General features: G+C 43.4%; 1 protein-coding gene across 1 annotated transcript in view; it reads left to right on the top strand.

The window, feature by feature from the left end:
- Positions 1–20109, top strand: part of Tnfrsf21 (TNF receptor superfamily member 21) — an 80249-nt gene extending 60140 nt beyond the window's left edge. The window contains exons 5-6 of the mRNA XM_008846732.3: positions 17479–17710; positions 18736–20109. Of these exons, the coding sequence (XP_008844954.1) occupies positions 17479–17710; positions 18736–18965 (462 nt within the window). The 3' untranslated portion in view covers positions 18966–20109. The remainder of the gene's footprint in view (positions 1–17478; positions 17711–18735) is intronic.
- Positions 20110–20739: the final 630 nt, after the last annotated feature.

Genomic DNA, 20739 nt, shown 5'->3' with positions numbered 1-20739 from the left:
AAACGAGCGTGTGAGACACGTCTCTCTCTCTCTCTCTCTCTCGGCTGTAACTCCTCAGAATATGACTCTCTCTCTCTCCTCTCCTCTCTCTCTCTCTCTCTCTCTCTCTCTCTCTCTCTCTCTCCTTCTCCCTCTTTCTCTCTTTCTCTCCTCCCCTCCCTACCCTCCCCCTTGTGTAGTAGCCTTTGTGTTAGATACTGAGTGGCTCTGACCCATGTATGAACTGGGAGAATCCCCAGAGCTACAGAAACCCTGGGCCTCTGTCACAAGGCTGCTCCAGCTACAGAGGGGACAACATACAGCTTTTGACCTTTTGTCTACCAGCTGTAGGATGCAGCTGTCTTAATCTAAGGGGTCTGACTGGGACTAGCTATTTTCAGAAATATAGTGTGAGTTGAGGCAAATGCCAATTGTACATTTCAGTTGGCTTTTTAGCTATTCAAATAAAAGTTTTTGTTTATAATTTTCTAGTTGGTCATTGCCTAGAAAATAGAAATGATTGTCCTCAGACATAAAGGACCTAAGATGTTAGCCACACTTGCATGGAGCTAGCCCCTGCTCTTTGCTGTGTCAATGCAGTACAGAGGGTCATTTAAGGACATGTTACTTAATCATAGGGTGTGACTGTGGGCTCTGGGGAACTTCCAGGGTAGGGAGAAGAGGACTTTGCGGAGAGGGACTGCTGACACATGCAGGCTCAGGTGCTGGCTCAGGTATATTTCACAGTGCTTGTTATTGGGTGCAAAGGAACTGTGACTCCGAGCAACCGTTAGACTTTAATGACATTTCAAGCTGATCCACTTTGATTTTGATTCTAAACTTTTTATCCCAAAGTTTCAGCTGAACATGGGGGCTTGAACTTGTAATCTCAGCACAAGAGACTGAGGTAGGAGGATTACCAGGAGTTTGAGGCTAGCCTCGGCTACCTGGTAAGCGCTAGTCTGGCCAGAGCTACATAGTGAGAACTTGCCTCAAAAAACCAAAACCCAAACAAATAAGAATCAAAACCAACCAACAAACAAAACCACACACATTTTCATATAGTTAGCCAACCATGTCTCTGTGGAGTATCAGCTGTGTGCTTGGTACTAGGTAAAGAAGAAAGATGGTCCCTGACTTTCAGATAGCGCCCTCTCCAGGTTTAAGACATGTGCAAATATTAGTACTTACAGTTCACTGGAATGAGTAGATGTTGTAATAGAAAGGTGCTTGAACCTGGTGCGGTGGCACTGGGCTTTAATCCCAGCACTTGGGTGGCAGAGGCAGGGGGATCTCTGCACTCAAGGCCATCCTGGTCTACAAAGGGAGTTCTAGGCCAGCTGTGGCTACAGGGAAACACTGTCTCAAACAAACAACAAAACCAAAACCAAAGAAGAAATGTACATGAGAGCCAGGTGTGGTGGTGCACACCTTTAATCCCAGCACTCGGGAGGCAGAGGCAAGTAGATGGATCTCTGTGAGATGGAGGCCAGCGTGGTCTACAGAGTAAGACCCTGTCTCCAAAAAGAAAACAAAGAAGTGAGTATGAAAACTTGCAGCATCTGGAGGAAATACTCAAGCCATCAAAAATTGAATAGAAAACTAAAACTATACATTTGTTTATTTGAAAGTCATTTTTTAAAGGAAAAGATCATAGTTTGATTCAAGACTATATTTTGGTTCACCCCCATGAAACTTTCCCATCTGCTTCTAGCAAGAAGCCCCATCTACTTTTTCCACAGTAAGGGCTTCTCAAACCACCGACTTTTCTAAGAAAATGCATGTGTTTTCTTATAACCTGTTTTATTCTGCTTGAGGCTAGAGAGATCGCTCAGTGGTTAAGAGAGTACATGCTGTTCATACTGGTTTATTTTGGCCCGCTGCAAAGGCTTCAAACTTTGAATCTCTAACAATTAATAACAGGGATGAACAATTCCAAGATCTCGATTTCCTCCTAGGGTAGAACTGAAGTTGAATCTTGCTTTCCCACTCACTGTGTGACCTTGGGCAAGCCCAGCAGTGTCCTCCTGCCTCCGTTTCTTTGTGGTAGTTTTGTAAAGATCTGAAACTCAGGCTGGGTCGGAGGGTGGGGAATGGGTTATGTAAATTCCTAGTCCTGCATTTCACATGAATTTTAGTGACTATTTTCTCTATTAGTCAGTGCATTTTTAAGTACATGTTAAGGGCAAGTGACCCAGCATTTCCTGAGAATCTGTTAGATCCAGTACTTTATATGTGTGTTTATTTAGCGAGCATTGTAGGTGTTCAAATTCATACATATTACTGCTTCATTGGATCCTGTGTAGATTGTAAGATGTGCCACTAGAGTGCACACCACTGAAAAAGAAATAAAAACACTAGTTAAGCTGGGCGTGGTGGCTCACACCTTTAATCTCAGCACTCAGGAGGCAGAAGCAGGTGGATCTCTGTGGGTTCAAGGCCAGCCTGTATTCCGTAGCGAGTGCAGACCAGCTGGAGCTGGGACTTCACAGCAACCCTGTCTCAAAAAGACAAAAAACATGTCTATGCAAGTCATGAGGAGATAAACTGGGAAATAGATTCTTTTTTTCTTTACTTTGTGTGTGTGTGTGTGTGTTGTATTTGTATGTTGTGTGTGTGTGTTTGTATGCATGTACATGTGTATGCATGGACACATGCATGAGGAGGCTAAAGTTCAGTGTTGGGTATCATCCTCTTTCCCTCTCTACCTTTATTTTTTGAGACAGAGGCTCGCCGAACCTGAAGCTCACTAATGTGGCTAGAGTGGCTGGCCATGAGAGCCAAGGATCCCATGTCTCTCCTCTGCCAGTGCTGGAGTTATGTGTGTGCACCACAGTGCCTTTTGGCTTTTTTTATGTAGGTTCTAGGGATCTGAGCTCAGGTCTTCATGCTGGTGTGGCAGATTTACCAAGTGAGCCATCTCTGCAGCCTGGAAATTGATTTTCTTCCCCCCAAGTTTTATTTTATTAAAAATGTTTTTGATTCATTTTTATGTACATGAGTGTTTTGCCTGCATAGATGTAAGTGTACCCATGTCTGGCAATGCCCACAAAGGCCAGAAGAGAGTATCATAGCCCCTGGGACTAGAGCTACAGATGGTTGTTAGCTACTATGTGGGTGCTGGGAAGTAAACCTAGATCCTCTGTAAGAGCAGCCAGTGCTCTTAACTGCTGAACCATCTCTCCAGCGCCCTTAGTTTTTTATTTTTTTATTTTATTTATTATTTATTATTGTTTATTTTTATTTTATTATTATTTTTATTTTATGTGTATGCATGTATTGCCTACATGTAGGAAGTGCACCTGTGTCGTGCAATGCCTGCGGAGGACAAAAGAGACTGTCGGATCCCCTGGGACTGGAGTTATGTGCGGACAGTTGTTAGCTGCCATGTGGGTGCTGGGATTCAAACCTGGGTCTTCTGCAAGAACAGTCAGTGTTTTTATCCACTGAACCATCTCTCCAGCCCCAGTTTATTATTTTTAATTATGTGTATCTGTGTGTGGGTTTGTGCACATGTGTGCAGGTGACTGTGGAGGTGTGAGGTTTCCAACCCCCTGGAGCTAGAGTTATAGGCAGCTGTGAAATGCCTTATATGGGTTCTCAGAACCAAACTGGGTTCTCTGCTCTTAACCCCTGAGCCATCTCTCCAGGCCTAGAAATAGAATCTTAACATTTATGTGTTTGCCCTCTTTTTCATATAATTCTCTCCCCCCTCCTCCCACGGACTCACATACACATTTTATTAATACTATTATTATTTTATTATAATTATTGCTTTGAAAAGTGAAATAGTTTAACAGGTAATTTATTTACTAGGCATTAACCCAGCATCCCTTATTTACTGAGCCCTGTGCTAGGCCTGAAATACTCCTTAGAAAGTAACAAAGCACAAAACCAGAGGACTAAACCTCAGGGTGTTGACATCTTTGCAGGAGGGATAGGTATCTGAGCCAGACTTTAAAACACATCCTGTGAAACTTCTAAGAAGAGATTGAAGTAGATGAAATTTTTTTTTCTTTTTTTTCTAAGACTGTGTCTCAACATTCCAAAAAGGTTAGGGTCTATTATTAGTGGCATTTTCCACCCTTATAATCTACACTCTCACTGGCTTCCTCCAAAAGTATGCTGGGAGGCATCAATGCTGTGAAGGGAAGTCCATTTTCTCCCATTAATTACCAGCGATGGAAATACATATATATATATATACACACAAAATACATAGTGAGGTAACTTTGGCCTTGCTTCTCCACCCTGTGTTGTAAGACTGTCCCTGGCTCTGTTAGAATCCTGTGTCAATAGCCAGTGAACTTGCTGGTAAGGAATTACATCATACTAGCAGTGGGTTTATTGCATACCAGTTTGTTTCAGTGTTTGAACAACTTATTCCTCACCTTCCTTGAAGGACAGACAAATGTCACTTCTGATTTTCCTATCAAAAGATTGTCACTGAGGAAACTTCTTTATCACCCAAAACATGGAAGAATATTTCATATGTTTATCATCCCAACATGAAGTGGCATAGAACACAGGACATATACAAATGTTCCTGAAAGTGGAATCATGGGTCAATTGGCATATTTTTTAGTGGGCACTGCCAGACCTCCATAAAGCAGCTATGGTCTTTAGAATTGCAGATGATGCCCCTGTCCGAGTGGACAGAGATGGAGGAAATTGTCAGCAGCATAGGATTATTTCCTATTTTTCCTCGAAAACTAAAGAAGTTTTATAAAGAGAAAAATGGGCTGTTCATGGCAAAGAAAATGGTGAAGATGGTTAAACATGTAGAAATTTAATGTCAGACTGGCAGAGGGAATGAATAACGGCAGCAGTGGGTATTTATGCTGGCCGTGGGTCTTTACATCAATCCAGCCTCTCTGGAGGGCGTCTGGCAGTTTTTATTAAAAGTGCATGACAATTGTGCCATGATTTCACTTTTAGAAATATTTCCTTTCTAACACACATACATTCAGCATGGTGCAAATCTTAGAAGACTCATTTTAAGTATTATTTGTAAGGCCAAGGAGTAGGAGGCACATGAATGCCAGAACAGGTAATGCCGGTTGTGGGCCATCTATACAATGGAACAGTGTGTATTTATCAAAAGGAGTGAGTCAATTCTATCTGCTAACTTCAAGAATTTTGTAGAGGGTGGAGACTATTTGTTCCTGCTTATCAGAACTATGTATATACTGAGGAATGGAAAAGTATACAGGAACTTGTTAACAGTAGTTAGCCACTGTGAGGATGGGGTCTGAATGACTAGAGGTACCATCAGTGTTGAACTATGTGTATTGTAGTTGTAATAGCACAAACTCAATGAACTGATTAAACAATGCTAACTTAAGCAAATTTGTCAAGTTCAAAAAACCTAATCAAGGGCCTTTGAGATGGCTCTGTGGGTAAAGACATCTATCTGCTGCCAAACTTGGCAATGTGAGTAGTTAAATCCCACATGGTGGAAGGGAGACCCAACCCCCCAAAGTTGTCTTTTGACTGCCATACGGAAGCTGTAGCATGCAGGTGCTCCCACATACACTACACACAAACACACACACTAAAATAAGTAAATATAATACAAAATTTTAAGCAATTAAAAAAAGGAGAGACTTTTTTTTTTTTTTTTTGGTCTGTTTTGAGACAGGGTCTCCTTGTAGCTCCAGCTGTCCTGGAACTCACTATGTAGACCAGGCTGGCCTTGAACTCACAGAGATCCGCCTGCCTCTGCCTCCCGAGTGCTGGGAGTAAAGGCGTGCAGCACCACGCCCAGCCAAGAAATCTTTTAAAAACCCTAATTAGAGGCTGGAGAGATGAGCCAGCAGTTAAGAGCACTGGTGGCTCTTACAGAGGACCCAGGTTTGGTTCCCAGTGTCCACATGGCAGCTAACAACTGTCTGTTACTCCAGTTCCAGGGTCTCTAACATCCTCTTCTGATCTCTGCAGGCATTGTATGACATAGGTGCACTTACATACATGCAGGCAAAACCCGCACACAGATAAAATAAAAAATATTTTTAAAAAACTAATTAACGAAGACAAACGAGTCTTTTTACCTCAAGGTGTTATTTCTATGAAATTACTTTCTGTTCTTCAGGTCCTCAGGCAAGCTTTTTAAAAAAGTTTGTACAACTTGATCAGAGTTCATTGAGGGAACCCCCTAATTTCCAACAGAGCATGATCTTCTAATCTTCTGCCTTGAGCTCTTGCAAGGCTGGGCAATATAGTCTAACATGTGAGTGTTTCCTGCTCAGAACCATGAAAGCTGGTCAACTATCCTCACTTCCTTCATTTTGAGAAAGTTAGTCAGTGAGTCAGCGCAGAGATTCAGCAGCATTACATTGCTGTCAGCAGTCTGGACAGTTTGCAGACGCTCACCCCAGCAGCCTGGCGGGGCACAGCCTCCCCGCTCCCTCCCTCCTTCCCTCTGGAGCCAGCTGGTTCTTACCAGCTTTGGCAGCTTTGCATAAGACATCTTGTGGGTTCCTGGAACTTTTCCCTCCAAGTACCCAGGAAAGGACCAGTTCTCCTGCTGAGGATAAAGATTGATCATCCATACTTTGGCATAAATATAACCTTTGGGGTCCTGTTTTGAAATGAACTCTTGAAATAGTTGGAATTCATGGATAATGTAGAGGTAGTCTCACAGCTGACTACCTTGATTTGGGTTTGGGGTTGTTAAGCATTCAGCATAGTCTTAAGCAACATTTCTGTTGGCACAAAATCCTGTTGTTATTCTATGCTTGAACCAGTCTAAGGTGGGTGGTGGTGTTTTTTAGAATAATTTCTGAGGCTGAAGAGACAGCTCAGTGGTTAAGAGTACTGGCTGCTCTTGCAGAGGACCCACATTCAGTGTCCAGCACACACATGGTGGCTAAGAGTCATCCATAACTCCCATTCCAGGGAATCTGATGCCCTCTTCTGGCCTCTGTATGCAGACACTGCATGCATGGGTACACTTACATTCATGCAGGCAAAATATGCATACACATAAAAATAAATAAATAAGCTAGGTGGTTGTACATGTCTTTAATCCCAGCATTTGGGATGCAGAGGCAGGAAGATTTCTAAGATCAAGGCCAGCCTGGTCTACATAGCAAGTTCCAGGACCACTGTCCTTCCTCTCAACCTGCATCTTTATAGAATGTAGTCATTATCACTATAGTCATTACTGGTGTTTATGGCCTATGCAGAGGACTTGCAACCTTTCTCTCTACTGCTTTTTTTTTTGAGGCAGGGGCTCACTATGTAGCATTCGCTTGGTGAGAACTGTTTTTGTGTTTCCAAAGTGCTGGGATCGGGCCTGTGCAAAGCCGTTGGTTGGTATCTTCTGGAGCCTTTAATTTTCAATATTTTATTCTTTAGCCTTCTAAAATTCCTTGGGAATTTCCTTAACTTTTCTATCGTGTCTTGGATCCTTTGTTACCATCTTTCTCCCTTTACAACACCTTTTGGTAAAGTGTGTCCTAAAATAGTTTGATGCAAAAAAGGAACTTTTCCTTAAAAACTTAAACATTTTTTAAATTAAAGTTTAAATTGAATGTGTGCCTAGGCACACATGTGTGTGTGTGTGTGTGTGTGTGTGCGTGTGTGTGTGTGTATTTAAAAATAATTACCCAGAGACTTCAAGCATTGGTCAGCCAGGTTCCTGCCGAGATTCTTTTCCCTGGTGGGTGAGTTCATGCTGTGAAATTTGCCATGCTCCCAGCTCCATGTTCACTCATCTGCCTGGTTTGGCTGGGGGTCCCCAGGGAGGACCAGCAGAGCATCTTGGCTTGTGTTCCTGTACCTGCTTCCATCCCATCTTGTGACCTTCAGTGGCCCAGAGAGATCTCGGTAGTGGAGCCTCTGCTGTCTATCTGCTAATGGGTGATTTAGACTGAAGTGTCAGCTGTGTCCTCTCCTTATGCAGTAAATCCTCTTTTCGTGTCTCTTGAGGTCTGAACTGGGCAGAAGAGGAAGAAAGAAGGAAAGAAGAAAGGAAAGGCTTTGATTAAATATTCAGAAGCATAGAAAAAGTTGGGGGGATTTTTGTCCTGTAGTAATGTCACATTTTACCCTTCTTTATAATTTTTTTCTTTAAAACTAGGTATGAAATAAAGAAAAACTGAAAGTATAATACGACACCCACCCCCCACAATGTAAAGTTGATAATGATTATATTTCAACACATTTGCCCTATCTATGTATATGTCAGGATTTCTAATTCCATTCCTGTGACTCTCCAAATTTCTTACAGTTGGCTCTGGGTTAGATCTAACAAGAATTCACACTTCAGAAGAATTTAAAAGTCATTGTCTCCTATAATTTAAGACTTCCTCTTGCCAAAATCCCCTATTCACCAGTCAAGGACTTTCTTTTCTCCCTACAGATAAGAGTTATGCAATTTGGGAGTCTTTCAGATAGACCCACTGAAGAGGTACCCCAGTTGCCTCACCCAGTGTCCGTGTTCAGCATGGAAGAAGCCAGAGCGGTCTGTGTCCTGATTCCCTATTGGCAATTTGGGTAACCTCTTCAGAGGATGGTGTGATAAGAATAGAAGGTAGGAACTGGCTAAGCAGTTAGGGTAAAAAGACCCCAAAGAAAAGATAGCCGGTTCCTTGGCTAAAAGTCAAAATGTCCTTGGGCCCCTTAGCAACATACTCTGTTCCAAAGGTATTTGTTTTTAAAAGAAGAAATCATGTGCAGGAATTCTGTCTCTAAACTTGGAGATGGAATTGATTCAGGTGATTTTGTTTTTTAAAATCAGGCTGCTAACCCTTTTCTGAAACCCTGAGGGCAAATGGATTTGAGCAATAAAACATTCTTTATATCTGAATTCCTGCTCTCTGGCAGATTCAGTGGCTTCTGCTCTCAAGAAATACTGTATGATGACAAAAATTGGGCTGTTCTGTAGAGTGCTAGCTGAGATTCCTACGCAAGCCTACAGATGGTGTAAAATCGAATTTGATCTTCATCATAGGAGCAGCTGGGATGGCAGAGAAAACAAGCTTGCGATAATATCACAACCCTACATAGCTTTCACTTTATACTTATTTGTGATCCTAATCCCTTTGAGATAAACCTTTAGTGGGAATTTGGTGTGTTTGTTTTTCTTAAGTAGTTGGTCACTGGCCTTTTGGGATCTGAAATATTTTCAGATAGAAAAACATAATTTTTGGTCTTAGTCAAAGTGTGTGGTATTATCAGAATCCCTCACTTCTGCCTCAGGGCAGTGATCCAGCTGTGGGGGGAGGGCTACCACCCAGTCCCAGGACCTTGTAGCCCCTGCTGCTCAATCCTTCATGCTGGCCAAGGGCCAGGACGCAGTGGTGGTGGTTTGTAATGAGTTCGTAGAGTTCAACTTCTCTAAATTCTATGGAGTCCAGACCTGGAAGTAATGTGGTTCAGTAAAGGGGAGAGCTTTGAAAGTAACCAGAGCTTGAATCCCAGCTCTGTGACCTTGGGCTGGTTACTTTGAGTCCTCCTAAGGCCTCAGTTTCCTCATCAGTGACTGGGGTGTAATACCACAGAGACAGATGGGTTGCAGATAGATTATGCTGATTTGTCAGGACTTGTAAGTGGCAGCTTTTTCCTCCTCCCCCTTCCTCCTCCTCCCCCCTCCTCCCCCTCCCACTTCCCCTCCTCTTCCTTCTTTTCCTCCTCCTCTTTCTCCCCATCTGCTTCATCTGATAGACTCTCCTGTAGTCCAGGCTGCTCTTGAAACTGACCTTGAATGTCTGATCCTTCTGCTTCCATTTCCCTAGTGCTGGGATTATGGGCATGTCCCACCACACCCAGTTTTTTGGTGTGTTGAGGATCAAACCCAAAGACTTTATGAATGTTAGGCAAGCACCCTATCAACTGAGCTATAGCCCCAGTCCTGGAAATGGCTTCTTTCTTAAAATCCCTTCTTGTTTATTTGATCCATGTGACAGATTGCTCAATGCATATGGAATAGCCATTAGTTTCTATTGGGTTTAGCAAAGAGACTGTAGGGAAGCATTGTTAAAGTGATAGAGCTTTTCAAAGATGGAGCATAGAGCTTTCCTTCAGTCTAGGGTTACATAAGATCCAGAGAGAAAGTTAAGACTTTGGTGTTTCAAGAACTTACTCTAGAGAATACATGAATACAACATAGGGCAGAGTGCCTGGTGATATCAAGGAGTACCGGGAGCTAAAGGGTTAAGATGAACATTTTAATAGGCCAACAAGGCGCATCCAGACTGCATAATTAATGCTTCATTTCAGGGGGTCACTGATGCACCGAGGTTCCTAATTCGTTTTTATGAAAACAGATTGTATAACCACAGGGAGACTGTAATTGGGTATTAATTGACAATGACTCTGGCAAACCTTAGTTGAGTGAACCAGTTGGGGGTAACTTGGCAAGGAGAAGAGAATTTTGGTGAGGGGTGAGGATAAAGGAAAACAAAACGGCCATTAGAAGATAGTGCTTAAGGCAGTTTAGTGGAAACAACTCAGAGGTGACCTAGTCTCTAACCTTTTTAGTTGGAAGTCAGGAAGCAGGTCTGGTGAGGGAAGTGGTATTCTTGAAAATGGGATGTCTCCTTTCTTCCCTGGCAGTGATTTTCTAGGATTTTCATGATTTTGATATTGGGTTTTTTTTTTTTAAGGACTTAAATGTGGGGAACAGCTGCAGCTGGGAACCATGCCTGCCTGCAGAGGGTACTGGGCAATGCTGCCAGATGATGGGGAGAAGAAAAGTAGACAGCTCACAATCTTGTTCCATTTCGGCAACACCCTTGCTGTGGATAAGGGTTGGAAGGATTTTTCCTTCAATGCTTATGGCTCACTGTCCCTAGAAACTAGAGAAACACTGCATCTTCCAAGTGTGGCTTCTCAGAAAAGGCCAGTCATCAGACAGGGCATTTCCAGCTTAATAACAGACATGGAGGTTTCCAGTTGACGACAAGAGTGGCCTCTTCAGCTTTAGGACTCTGGCTGAAGTGGAGAAGGTTGACAAACACTTCATGGGAATTGGGAAAAGATGGCCACTGTGGCTTATTCCAGTACAACCCAGATGCACGTTAGGCGCTACCCACAAATCCTTAGAACCTAGAGGTGCTCAGACCTCCAAGTTCAAGCAGTGCTATTTACCAAATCCATTTGGATGATTTCCTTCATGTTCCTGGTACTCGGAAAGGGAACTAGAGCAGCTACCTACCCGGCTGTAGAGGTGACGCAGCTGCAGGGTAAGGAAGAGCATTTACCTCCCTTCCCCCACTTCTTTAGATCTGGAAGTACTAAATAGACAGTGGGGACTCATTGGCCCAAAAGAACCAGCATGTCCCGTAGTGCCGACAGTAGAAGCATTCTGGTTTGGGCTGCCTGGGGAGCTGCTTTTGCATCCTTCCTGTCCCCTCCCTTTCCATCTAGCTCCGCCTTTCTCAGGTTGTCTTCCAAGTTGGCACAGTTACCCCATGGCTTCAAAGCAAAAAGAATAGTTTTCAAGCTTCTCCAAAGGAGCTTCAGGGTTCTGGTAGATCTATCTCCTTTCCAGGCCAAGTTTCTCAGAGGGCCTTCTGCGACTCTGAGTCTGTGCCTTACAAGTTGGGGCTGTATGAACACTTGAGTCCATGAACACTTGACGGAAGTACAGAAGGGTTGGATCTCATAGATGCTCTTCCAGTGGTCCTGTTTCTCAACCCAATCTAAATACAAGTTGCCACAGCCATAAGCATTCCAAGCAGAAGAAAAATATACTTATCAGTGAGGCCTGCTTTTTAAAATAACATGGCTTGTTTTCCTGTTACAAAATTAATATATCCCCACAGAGAATTTGGAGAGCTCAAAGTGCTTAAGGAATAAATTAAGTTATTTACTATGTAATTTTTTGCTAAGTTTGTGCACAGAACCTTTTTTTTTTTTTTTTTTTTTGAGACAAGGTCTCCCTGTAGCCCCAGCTGGCCTGGAACTCATTATGTAGACCAGGCTGGCCTCAAGCTCACAGAGATCTGCTTGTCTCTGCCTCCTGAGTGCTGGGATTAAAGTTGTACACCACTACACTCGGCAGTACACAGAGCTTTTTAAAGAAGATACGACTGTCCTCTAAGGAAATTTGGCTTTCTTATTTAGATACTTATTTTCTTGGGCTGGTCATGTTGCTCAGTTGGTAGAATGTTTGCCTAGCATTCATGAAGCCTTGGGTTTGATTCCCCAATAGTATGTAAGCCATGTGTGGTGGCATAGCAAGTTCAAGGCCACCTTGGGATACATGAGATCTTGTCTCAAACAAAGCTTTTTTTCTCTTTAAATATCTGTATCTTACAACACACACTCTTTAAAATATCAAATTGTGAGCTTTCATAATTAAAAAAGCAATTATTTTATTCCATGTACCTTGATGATTCAGTTTCCTGGTTAGAGATACCACAGGAAACTAGAGTGTTGCAAACCAGCTTTGATAGCTATTGTAAATATTAGGTAAAAGGAGGAAAGAAGTTTCTAGGAACAATGTTTTTTACTAATGTTGGGGAAAATGCAAATAAATTTTAGATAGATTTGAAATGCTACCAATACTGCTGCCCAGAAGGAGAGATCCATATACCTAGTAGCTGAATGGATTTACAGAAGGATGATCCTCATGTGGTTTCTGACTTTGGCAGTATATATATATAGTAGCTCCATTGTAGTAACGTTGGATAACATTCATTGAGGCACCTGTTCACCTGACTCTTGTTAATTATAGGAGAGCCCCACCTTAGCACCCTGTATAATTACATTGCAAGTCTTATACTTACTTTCCACTCATAAGACCTTTTGGTAGAAAGTGGGAAAATAGAGACTGAAAGCTTCAAATGAGTTTAGAAAATAGGTAGTCAGGCATCTTTGTTGTCATGTCTTTGTGGGTGGGAAGTTCTTTTTAAGCAAGAACAGTGCACTGGGGCTGGAGAGATGACTCAGTAGTTAAGAACACTGGCTAGTCTTGCAGAGGATCCGGGTTCAATTCCACATGGCGGCTAACAACCATCCATAACTCCAGTTCTAGGGAATCTGATGCCCTCTTCTGACCTCCATGGGTATTGCATGAATCAGATATACCTCTACATGCAGGCAATACACACATACACATACACAAAACAAATAAATAAATAAAAAGAACAGTGCACTGTATTGATGGGCCATGTCTACCAGTGTAACAGTTCCAAGATCCAGAATGTAGACAAATGCTCTTTGTCAACTAAGGGTATAAAGAAGGTGTTGACATGAATAATTGACCACATGCATTTTTCAGGGAAGAGTGACCGATGCCAGGATCTGCTGAAATAAAGCTTTAAAAGCATATGCATAACCGATATCTGGGCATCAGAAGTGTATGGGAGGTAGTGCATGTTAACCAGTTCTGAAACTCGCTCTGGAAGCCCAGCAGGGTGTGGGTGGTGGTTTACAGGAGCACTGCTGCTGGAATAGTAGACATGTACAGTAATTGTTGGCCTTTGCAGTCTTCAGTCAATCGCAAAAATGTGTCGGTCCTTCAAAGTTGTAAAAGAGGCAGAAGTATTTGGTTTGTACCTTATGTAACTCTTTAGTATAAAACTTTGAAGCAAGACTCAAAATTTTGATTGAAGAGCTAGAAAATATTTTTACATGATTGTTGAGTGAATGATGAGGGTTCTTAGGGTGGTGATAAACAGCTCTGGAGAGAGTCCTATCATACCTTGAATCCTGCCTGGTGTGACTGGCCACCTGTTTCCCAGATTTTCATCCATGTCAGATTTTGTTTTGTTTTTTCATTGTTGTGACCAAACACCTGACAAGAAGCATTTTAGCTCACAGCTCATGGATGTCATGGTGAGGAAGATATGACAATGGGAGTATGAGGCAGCTGATCACAGTGTATCAACAGTCAGAGAGAGAGATACTGGTGCTCAGCTCGCTCTTTTTTTTTTAAGATTTTGTGTGTGTGTGTTTACATTTCTTTACCGTATGTGTATATGTTGTGTGTGTGTGTGTGTGTGTGTGTGTGTGTGTGTGTGTGGCATGTGTGGGTGCCCATGGATGCCAAAAGAGGGTGTTGTCTCCTCTAGAGTTGGAATTACAGGTGGTTGTGAACTGGTAGAAACCCAACTCAGGTCCTCTGCAAGAGCAGCAAACATTCTTAACAGTCTTAGCTGTTGAGTCACCTCTCCAGCCCCACTTTCTCCTTTTTAGTCCGTGGAATGAGGTCCACATTTAGGATGAGTCTCCCATCTCAGTTAACCCAATCTACAAGTGCCTTCACAGGCCTGCCTAGAGATTTGTCTGCTAGGTGATTCTAGATCCTGCCAATTTGACAATCAGTATCAACCTTCACAGTAGGAAAGCCAATAAAAACAAAGCTGGTGGGCTAGGGGATACCATGAGTGCTGGGAGCCAAACCCAGGCCCTCTGCAAGAGCAGCCAGTACTCTTAAGCACTGAGCCATCCTCTCGAGGCCCTAAAATATTTTCTTAAATGAAAGCGTCAAGTAGAGAAACCAAGCAGATTTTAACTGAGCACTCTTTCCCGGGGTCCTTGTGTGCCTGCCCTATCTGGGCTTCGTTTATTTCACCTATAAAGTGAGGCCTATCGCCTTTTATTTCCCAACATCCTCATTCTACCCTTCCTGTCAGAAGCTGTGGTTCTCCCTCAACTTGGCAACTGTCAGCTATCCAGTTTCCTGCCTCTCACCTCCCTAACATCCGTCTTCACAGAGCACACTGACTTGAAGTTCACTTACTGTCTCCATCTGAACCATCTTGTTTGCGTGCTCCCCTTCTTCTCTAACTCCTCCCCATAAAGCAAGTGTCCTGGTCTGAGCTACACTCACAAGGCTGTGCCAACCTCCCTCACCTCCCGACCCTGTTAGCTCTGGTGTTCTGTTTTCTCTGTTGTCAGTCTCTGCTTCCTGAGCTAATCTAAAATGAAAGCCATGAAACATGATGTCTGGTTTTTTTAGCCCTGCCCCTTCTCTGTTGGGCCTTACTTAAGAAGTTGCTTAATTGGGACTGGAGAGATGGCTCAGTGGTTAAGGGCACTTCCAGAGGCCCCAAGTTGGGTTCACAGGACCCATGTGGAGTGGCTCACAACCACCGGCAAGTCCAGCTCCAGGGTATCCAAAGCCCTCTTCTGACCTCCGAAGGCCCTTCCACACATACACATACACATAAATAAAACTATATATTTAAGTCACTTACCATCTCTAGGCCAAAGCTTTCTACCTTTCTGGGAGACTGTATCTGTTTGCCTAGGCTATAATAAGAGGTACCACAAACTGGGTAGTTTGAACAGCAGGAGTTAATTTTCTCCCTCTTCTGGAGCCTAGAAGTGGAAGAGCAAAATCGGTGCCTTCTTGGGCCTCTTTCCTTAGCTGGTAGATGATGCATTTACAAGTCTTCCCTCTCTGTGTCTTTGCTTTACTGTCTTTTTATTAAAAACACCAGTCATATGAGATTAGAGCCTGCCCTAATGACCTCATTTTCTCTTAGAACTCCTTTAGTGACCTTATCTGTAATCACAGTCTGAGATGAGGTCGGGGTTAGGCTGTCAATGTGTGCGTTTGAGGTGACACAGTTCAGCTCCTGGCAGAGGGAGTTGTACTAGGTAATAGCTAAGACCCTTTCCAGTTGATTGAAATTGTATTTTAATTGAGGTTCTTCTCGCTCCTGACCAGTTCCACTCCCCTGACATGACTGTTTGGTGTTGTGGTAGTGTTGTCAAGGTGACAGGATCTAGAATCACCTAGGAAACAGACCTCTGGGCATACTCCTGAGGGGTTATCTGCTTAAGATAACTGATGTGGGAAGAGTCATCTTAATTGTAGGTGGGACCGTTCCCTGGGCGAGGGATCCTGGTAAAGAAATTGCTTTCTGCTGCTTGTCCGTGGATGCAGTGGACCAGCTAGCTGCCTTGGGCTCCTGCTGCCTCCATCTGGTAAAGAAATTGCTTTCTGCTGCTTGTCCGTGGATGCAGTGGACCAGCTGCCTTGGGCTCCTGCTGCCTCCACTTCCTTCCATGGTGAACTGAGCATTGAACTCTGAGCTGGAATAAACCCTTTCTCCCTGAAGTTGCTTTAGTCAGGGTAGTTTATCACATCAACAGGAGAAGAAACTAGCACGGTGCATATGTTTCCTTAATTTTTAATCATTTAATTTTAGATTGAGGTCTTGCTGATTTTCTCAGGTTGTCTTTAGACTTGCAGTTTCCAGGGTAGCTGGGATTACAGGCGCACATTACCTTGAGGGATCTCCTAACCTTTAAAACTCCTTTTTTCTTTTTCTTTGTTTTTTGGTCTTTTTGAGACAGGGTCTCCCTGTAGACCCAGCTGGCCTGGAGCTCACTATATAGACCAGTCTGGCCTTGAACTCACAGAGATCCACCTGCCTCTGCCTCCCAAGTGCTGAGATCAAAGGCGTGTGCCACCACACCCGGCACATGTACTGTTTTGAGCCAGGGTCTTACTGTGTAGCTCACACTGTCCTCAAACTCCTCCTGCCTTAGCCTCACTGGTGTTGGGATTGCGGGTGTCTGTCACCATACCTGGTTTCACATGTATTCTGGAAGGATTTAATAGAGTGTGTATGGAGCCAGCAACATGGCTCAGCAGGTAAAGGTACCTTCTGCCAAACCTATCAAGTTGAAATCGATTCCCAGGACCAACATGGTGGATGCCAAGAACCAACTTGGGGAAGTTGTCCTCTGATCTTCACACATACACGATGGCGTACATTCGTGCACACACACACACACACATACACACACACAATGTAATAAAATAATTTTTTTAATTGTATTTATCTAGCAGTAACTATAAATAGGAAATACATATAAATGGAAGAATAACAAAATATTAAATGGAACAAAACTGTACCTAGGAAAAGGAGGTTTAATTTCATTTTATTCCTATATAACTTTTTGTTGTTGTTCTTTATGGCTAAATACATTTACACAGCATTTTATAAGTTTGCCATTGTTGTTTTGAGACAGGGTCTCACTATATAGTCCTGGCTGGCCTGGAACTTGCTATGTACACCACGCTGGCCTTGAACTAAAAAATTCCAAATGCCTCTGCCCCCCAAGTGCTGGAATCAAAGGCATGTGCTACTATGCCTGGCTTTTATATAATTTTTTGACATTGTTCTAGTTTGCTTTCAATTGCTGTGACAAAACACTCTGACCAATACCAGCTTGGGGAGGAAAGGGTTTATTTGGCTTACATCTCCTGGGTCATAGTTCATCACCAAGGGAGCCCAAGGTAAGAACTCAGGGCAGGGGCTGGAACACAGGCCATGGAGGAATGCTGCTTACTGGCTTGCTCCTCTGGCCAGTGCTCAGCCTGCTTTGTTATACAATACATGACCATCTGCCCACTGTGGACTGGACCCTCCCACATCACTCAACCACCAAGAAAATGCCACACAGACATGGCCATAGGCCAGTCTAATGGAGGCAATTCCCCAATTGAGGTTCTCTCAATCCAGGTGTGTCAAGTTGACAACTAAATCCAGCACGGATGTATACGATAATTTTTTTTTATTCCCACAGTTGGAAGCTGACAAACTGGCTCTCCCCATGAGTCCCAGTCCGCTTAGCCCGAGCCCCATTCCCAGTCCCAACGTGAAACTTGAGAATTCTACTACTCTCCTGACGGTGGAGCCTTCCCCTCTGGACAAGAGCAAGGGCTTCTTCGTGGATGAGTCGGAGCCCCTTCTGCGCTGCGACTCCACATCCAGTGGCTCGTCGGCACTGAGCAGGACTGGCTCCTTTATTACCAAAGGTACCAGTGTCTGTGGGGCTCAAGGCCTTCGGTCTTGCCACTTCCACAGTCCAGCTGTAGCTAGCCATTTGAATGACCTGTTCAGGGAGACCTGTCCTAAACTCCAAGATGAGAGTAGCCTCAGGAAAGCTGAATCATTGATTAACCTGGATACACCTACCGAGAGCCAGCTTTGAAGCATACCCATCACCCTTTGGTCTCATGATGCCATCACATGTGTGTTTCAGGGGATGCCTAATAAAATGTAGTCCAGCAGGTTTTTGAAAATTATTTACCACATTTACTAAATCTAAGGATTAAAAGTATAACTCATCTTGAAAGTAAGAAGTAGTTTTAGTGTCTAAAATTGATCCTAAAATTCACTCTAAGCTAGATTGCAAATGTTTTAAGCATAGATGGGGAAGGAAGGGGGCGTTGCCGGGTATGTATAACTTAGTAGAGTGCTTGCCTAGCATACATCAAACTCTAAGTTTGATCACTAGCACTTCATAAAGAGGGCATGGTGGCATATGTCTGTTATCCTAGCACTTGGGAAGATAAGATTCAAAGCCATTCTTGCTACATAGTGAATCAGACCAGTTTAAAATACATGGAACTTTTAGTAATAATAATAACAATAATAGACTGGGTAAATAATTTTACGCTTTGCTTTTGGTTTTGGTCTGTTTTGTTTTGTTTTGTTTTGTTTTTTTATTGAGACAGGGTCTCCGTAGTTATTCAGCCCTGGTTAGCTTAGAATTCTCTTTGTAGCACTGGCTGACTTGGAATTCTTTCTATAGTCCAGATTGGCCTCCACATCTGTGTGTTGGACTCCTGATTCAGCAGCCACCACCTCCCAGCTCTATTATGCAAATCGTGTTTGCTGTCCTGTGCAAGTAAAGACCTTTATGTTTAAGATAGGCCTGAAATTCGCTTGCTCATTCACTCTCACTCACTCTGAGTGGCGCCTGCATAGGCTCAGAAGGCAGGCCGCCTGTCACCCACCCATATAGTCTCTCTTACCTATGTCCTCTTTGCTCCTGCAGAAAAGAAGGACACGGTGTTGCGGCAGGTCCGCCTGGACCCCTGTGACTTGCAGCCCATCTTTGATGACATGCTGCACATCCTGAATCCTGAGGAGCTGCGGGTGATTGAAGAGATTCCCCAGGCTGAGGACAAACTGGACCGGCTCTTTGAGATCATTGGAGTAAAGAGCCAAGAAGCCAGCCAGACCCTCCTGGACTCTGTGTACAGCCATCTTCCTGACCTGTTGTAGAGCCCAGAGACACCGCATTCTGGAAATCAACCTACTGGCAGGGTGGTTTTATTTTGTTTCTAATTTTTGTTTTTTTGGTGTGTGTGTGTGTGTGTGTGTGTGTGTGTAACAGTATATGGCCAGTGCTGAGTTCTTTATTTTTTTTTTGTCTTTGTTTTTCCCTCTTCTCAGAAATTACTTTATAAACCTTAAGGTGTAGCTGTTGCAAAATACCCACCACTAAAGTTTTTTTAAGTTCCACATTTTTTCTATTTTGCCTTCTTACATGTTTTCAAAATTGTTCTGTGCACTTTAACTTAGTGGAAATGCAGTGTGACTTTCTGCACACACTGGATTTTGAGACTCTTCTTTAAAGCATAATAATATCTTGTGAATTCTATACACAGACTGTCTTTCATACCCACACCTACTTTTAAAAAAATATTATTTACTCTTTGAATTATTGTTTGTCCTTTAAAGTGTTCTTCTTGAGGATTACGAAAATTTAAGTTGAGTGACTGTAATGCAATTAGTCTGAGTTATCCTTTCAATGTCTTGTATAGTTCATATTCGTGGCTGAAACTTGACCACACTATTGCTGATTGTATGGTTTTCACCTGGACCCTGTAGACTGCTTGATTACATGTGCTCATCTTAGCGCTAATATGCTCTGGGCTGGAGAAATAAAACCTTCAAGCCATCAGGACTTGCTTTCAGTGGCTTGACAGCTGGGCCACCAAAGAACTTGAACTTCATCTTTTAGTGACCGAGCTGCTCCGGAACATTTCTGCTGCACTTTGGAAAGCCAGCTTTGTGTGCCAGGGGCACCTTTTCCATAGAAAATTTACCCAGCTTTGCTTTAAAAGATGTCTTGGTTGTTTTCTACACACAGTCAATAGGTCCAGTTTACCCTCCAGGCCTTGCTGGGTCTCCATCAGTCACTTTAATTAAAAATGGCTGCAGCTGTAAGAACTTTTGTCTGATATATTTGCAACTATGCTCTCATTTATAAACCTGCCCTCTAATGCTCAATTGCCAGACTCTGATGCAAAGGTTGGGTGGACTCCCTTTGTGTGGGTGGGGTGGGTGGGTAGTGGAGAGGGACTGATATCAGAAAAATGCCTTCAAGTATACTAATTTATTAATAAATATTAGGTGTTTGTTACTCGAGTCGTTTGAGTGTGTTTCATCCCTGTGGTTATGTGCTCTGAAACCCCCAGACCAACTTAATCTGGAAATCATGCCAATTAGCAAAAGTCCTGTTTTGAAAAGTACCTGGAGATCACAGCCAGGGCTTGGAACCACACACACACACACACACACACACACACACACACACACACACACACACACACACCACCTTCTAGCATTTCCTAGTCTTGTTAAACCTTAGGCTCTTACTTCCTCTAGGTCACGCCCCAGGGAGGGGTGGGTGGGGCTGTTGGTGAGATGTTTCCTGTCCGTCACCTCAGGTCCCCCTGAGCTTGGGTGCAGCTCTGCCGAATTCTTGTGACTAGATCTTGGCACTGTCTATACACTGATTCCCCTACCCCTCTACCATACCCTGTCCATACACTCCCCACCCCCACCATATCCTGTCTATACACTGATTTCCACCTCCCCCCGACATATCTTGTCCATCCCACCATACCTGTCCATATACTGCCCCCCACCAAACCCTTTCTGTACACTGGCCCCCCACCATACCCTGTCCATACACTGTCTCCCCACCATACCCTGTCCATATACTGTACCCCCCCACCATACCCATCCCAAAAGCCGTTCACCCGACCCG

This window comes from Nannospalax galili, unplaced genomic scaffold, assembly GCF_000622305.1.
Source record: "Nannospalax galili isolate Female #2095 unplaced genomic scaffold, S.galili_v1.0 scaffold803, whole genome shotgun sequence".
Lineage (NCBI taxonomy): Eukaryota > Metazoa > Chordata > Mammalia > Rodentia > Spalacidae > Nannospalax > Nannospalax galili.
This window is presented reverse-complemented; position numbering and strand designations above follow the sequence as displayed.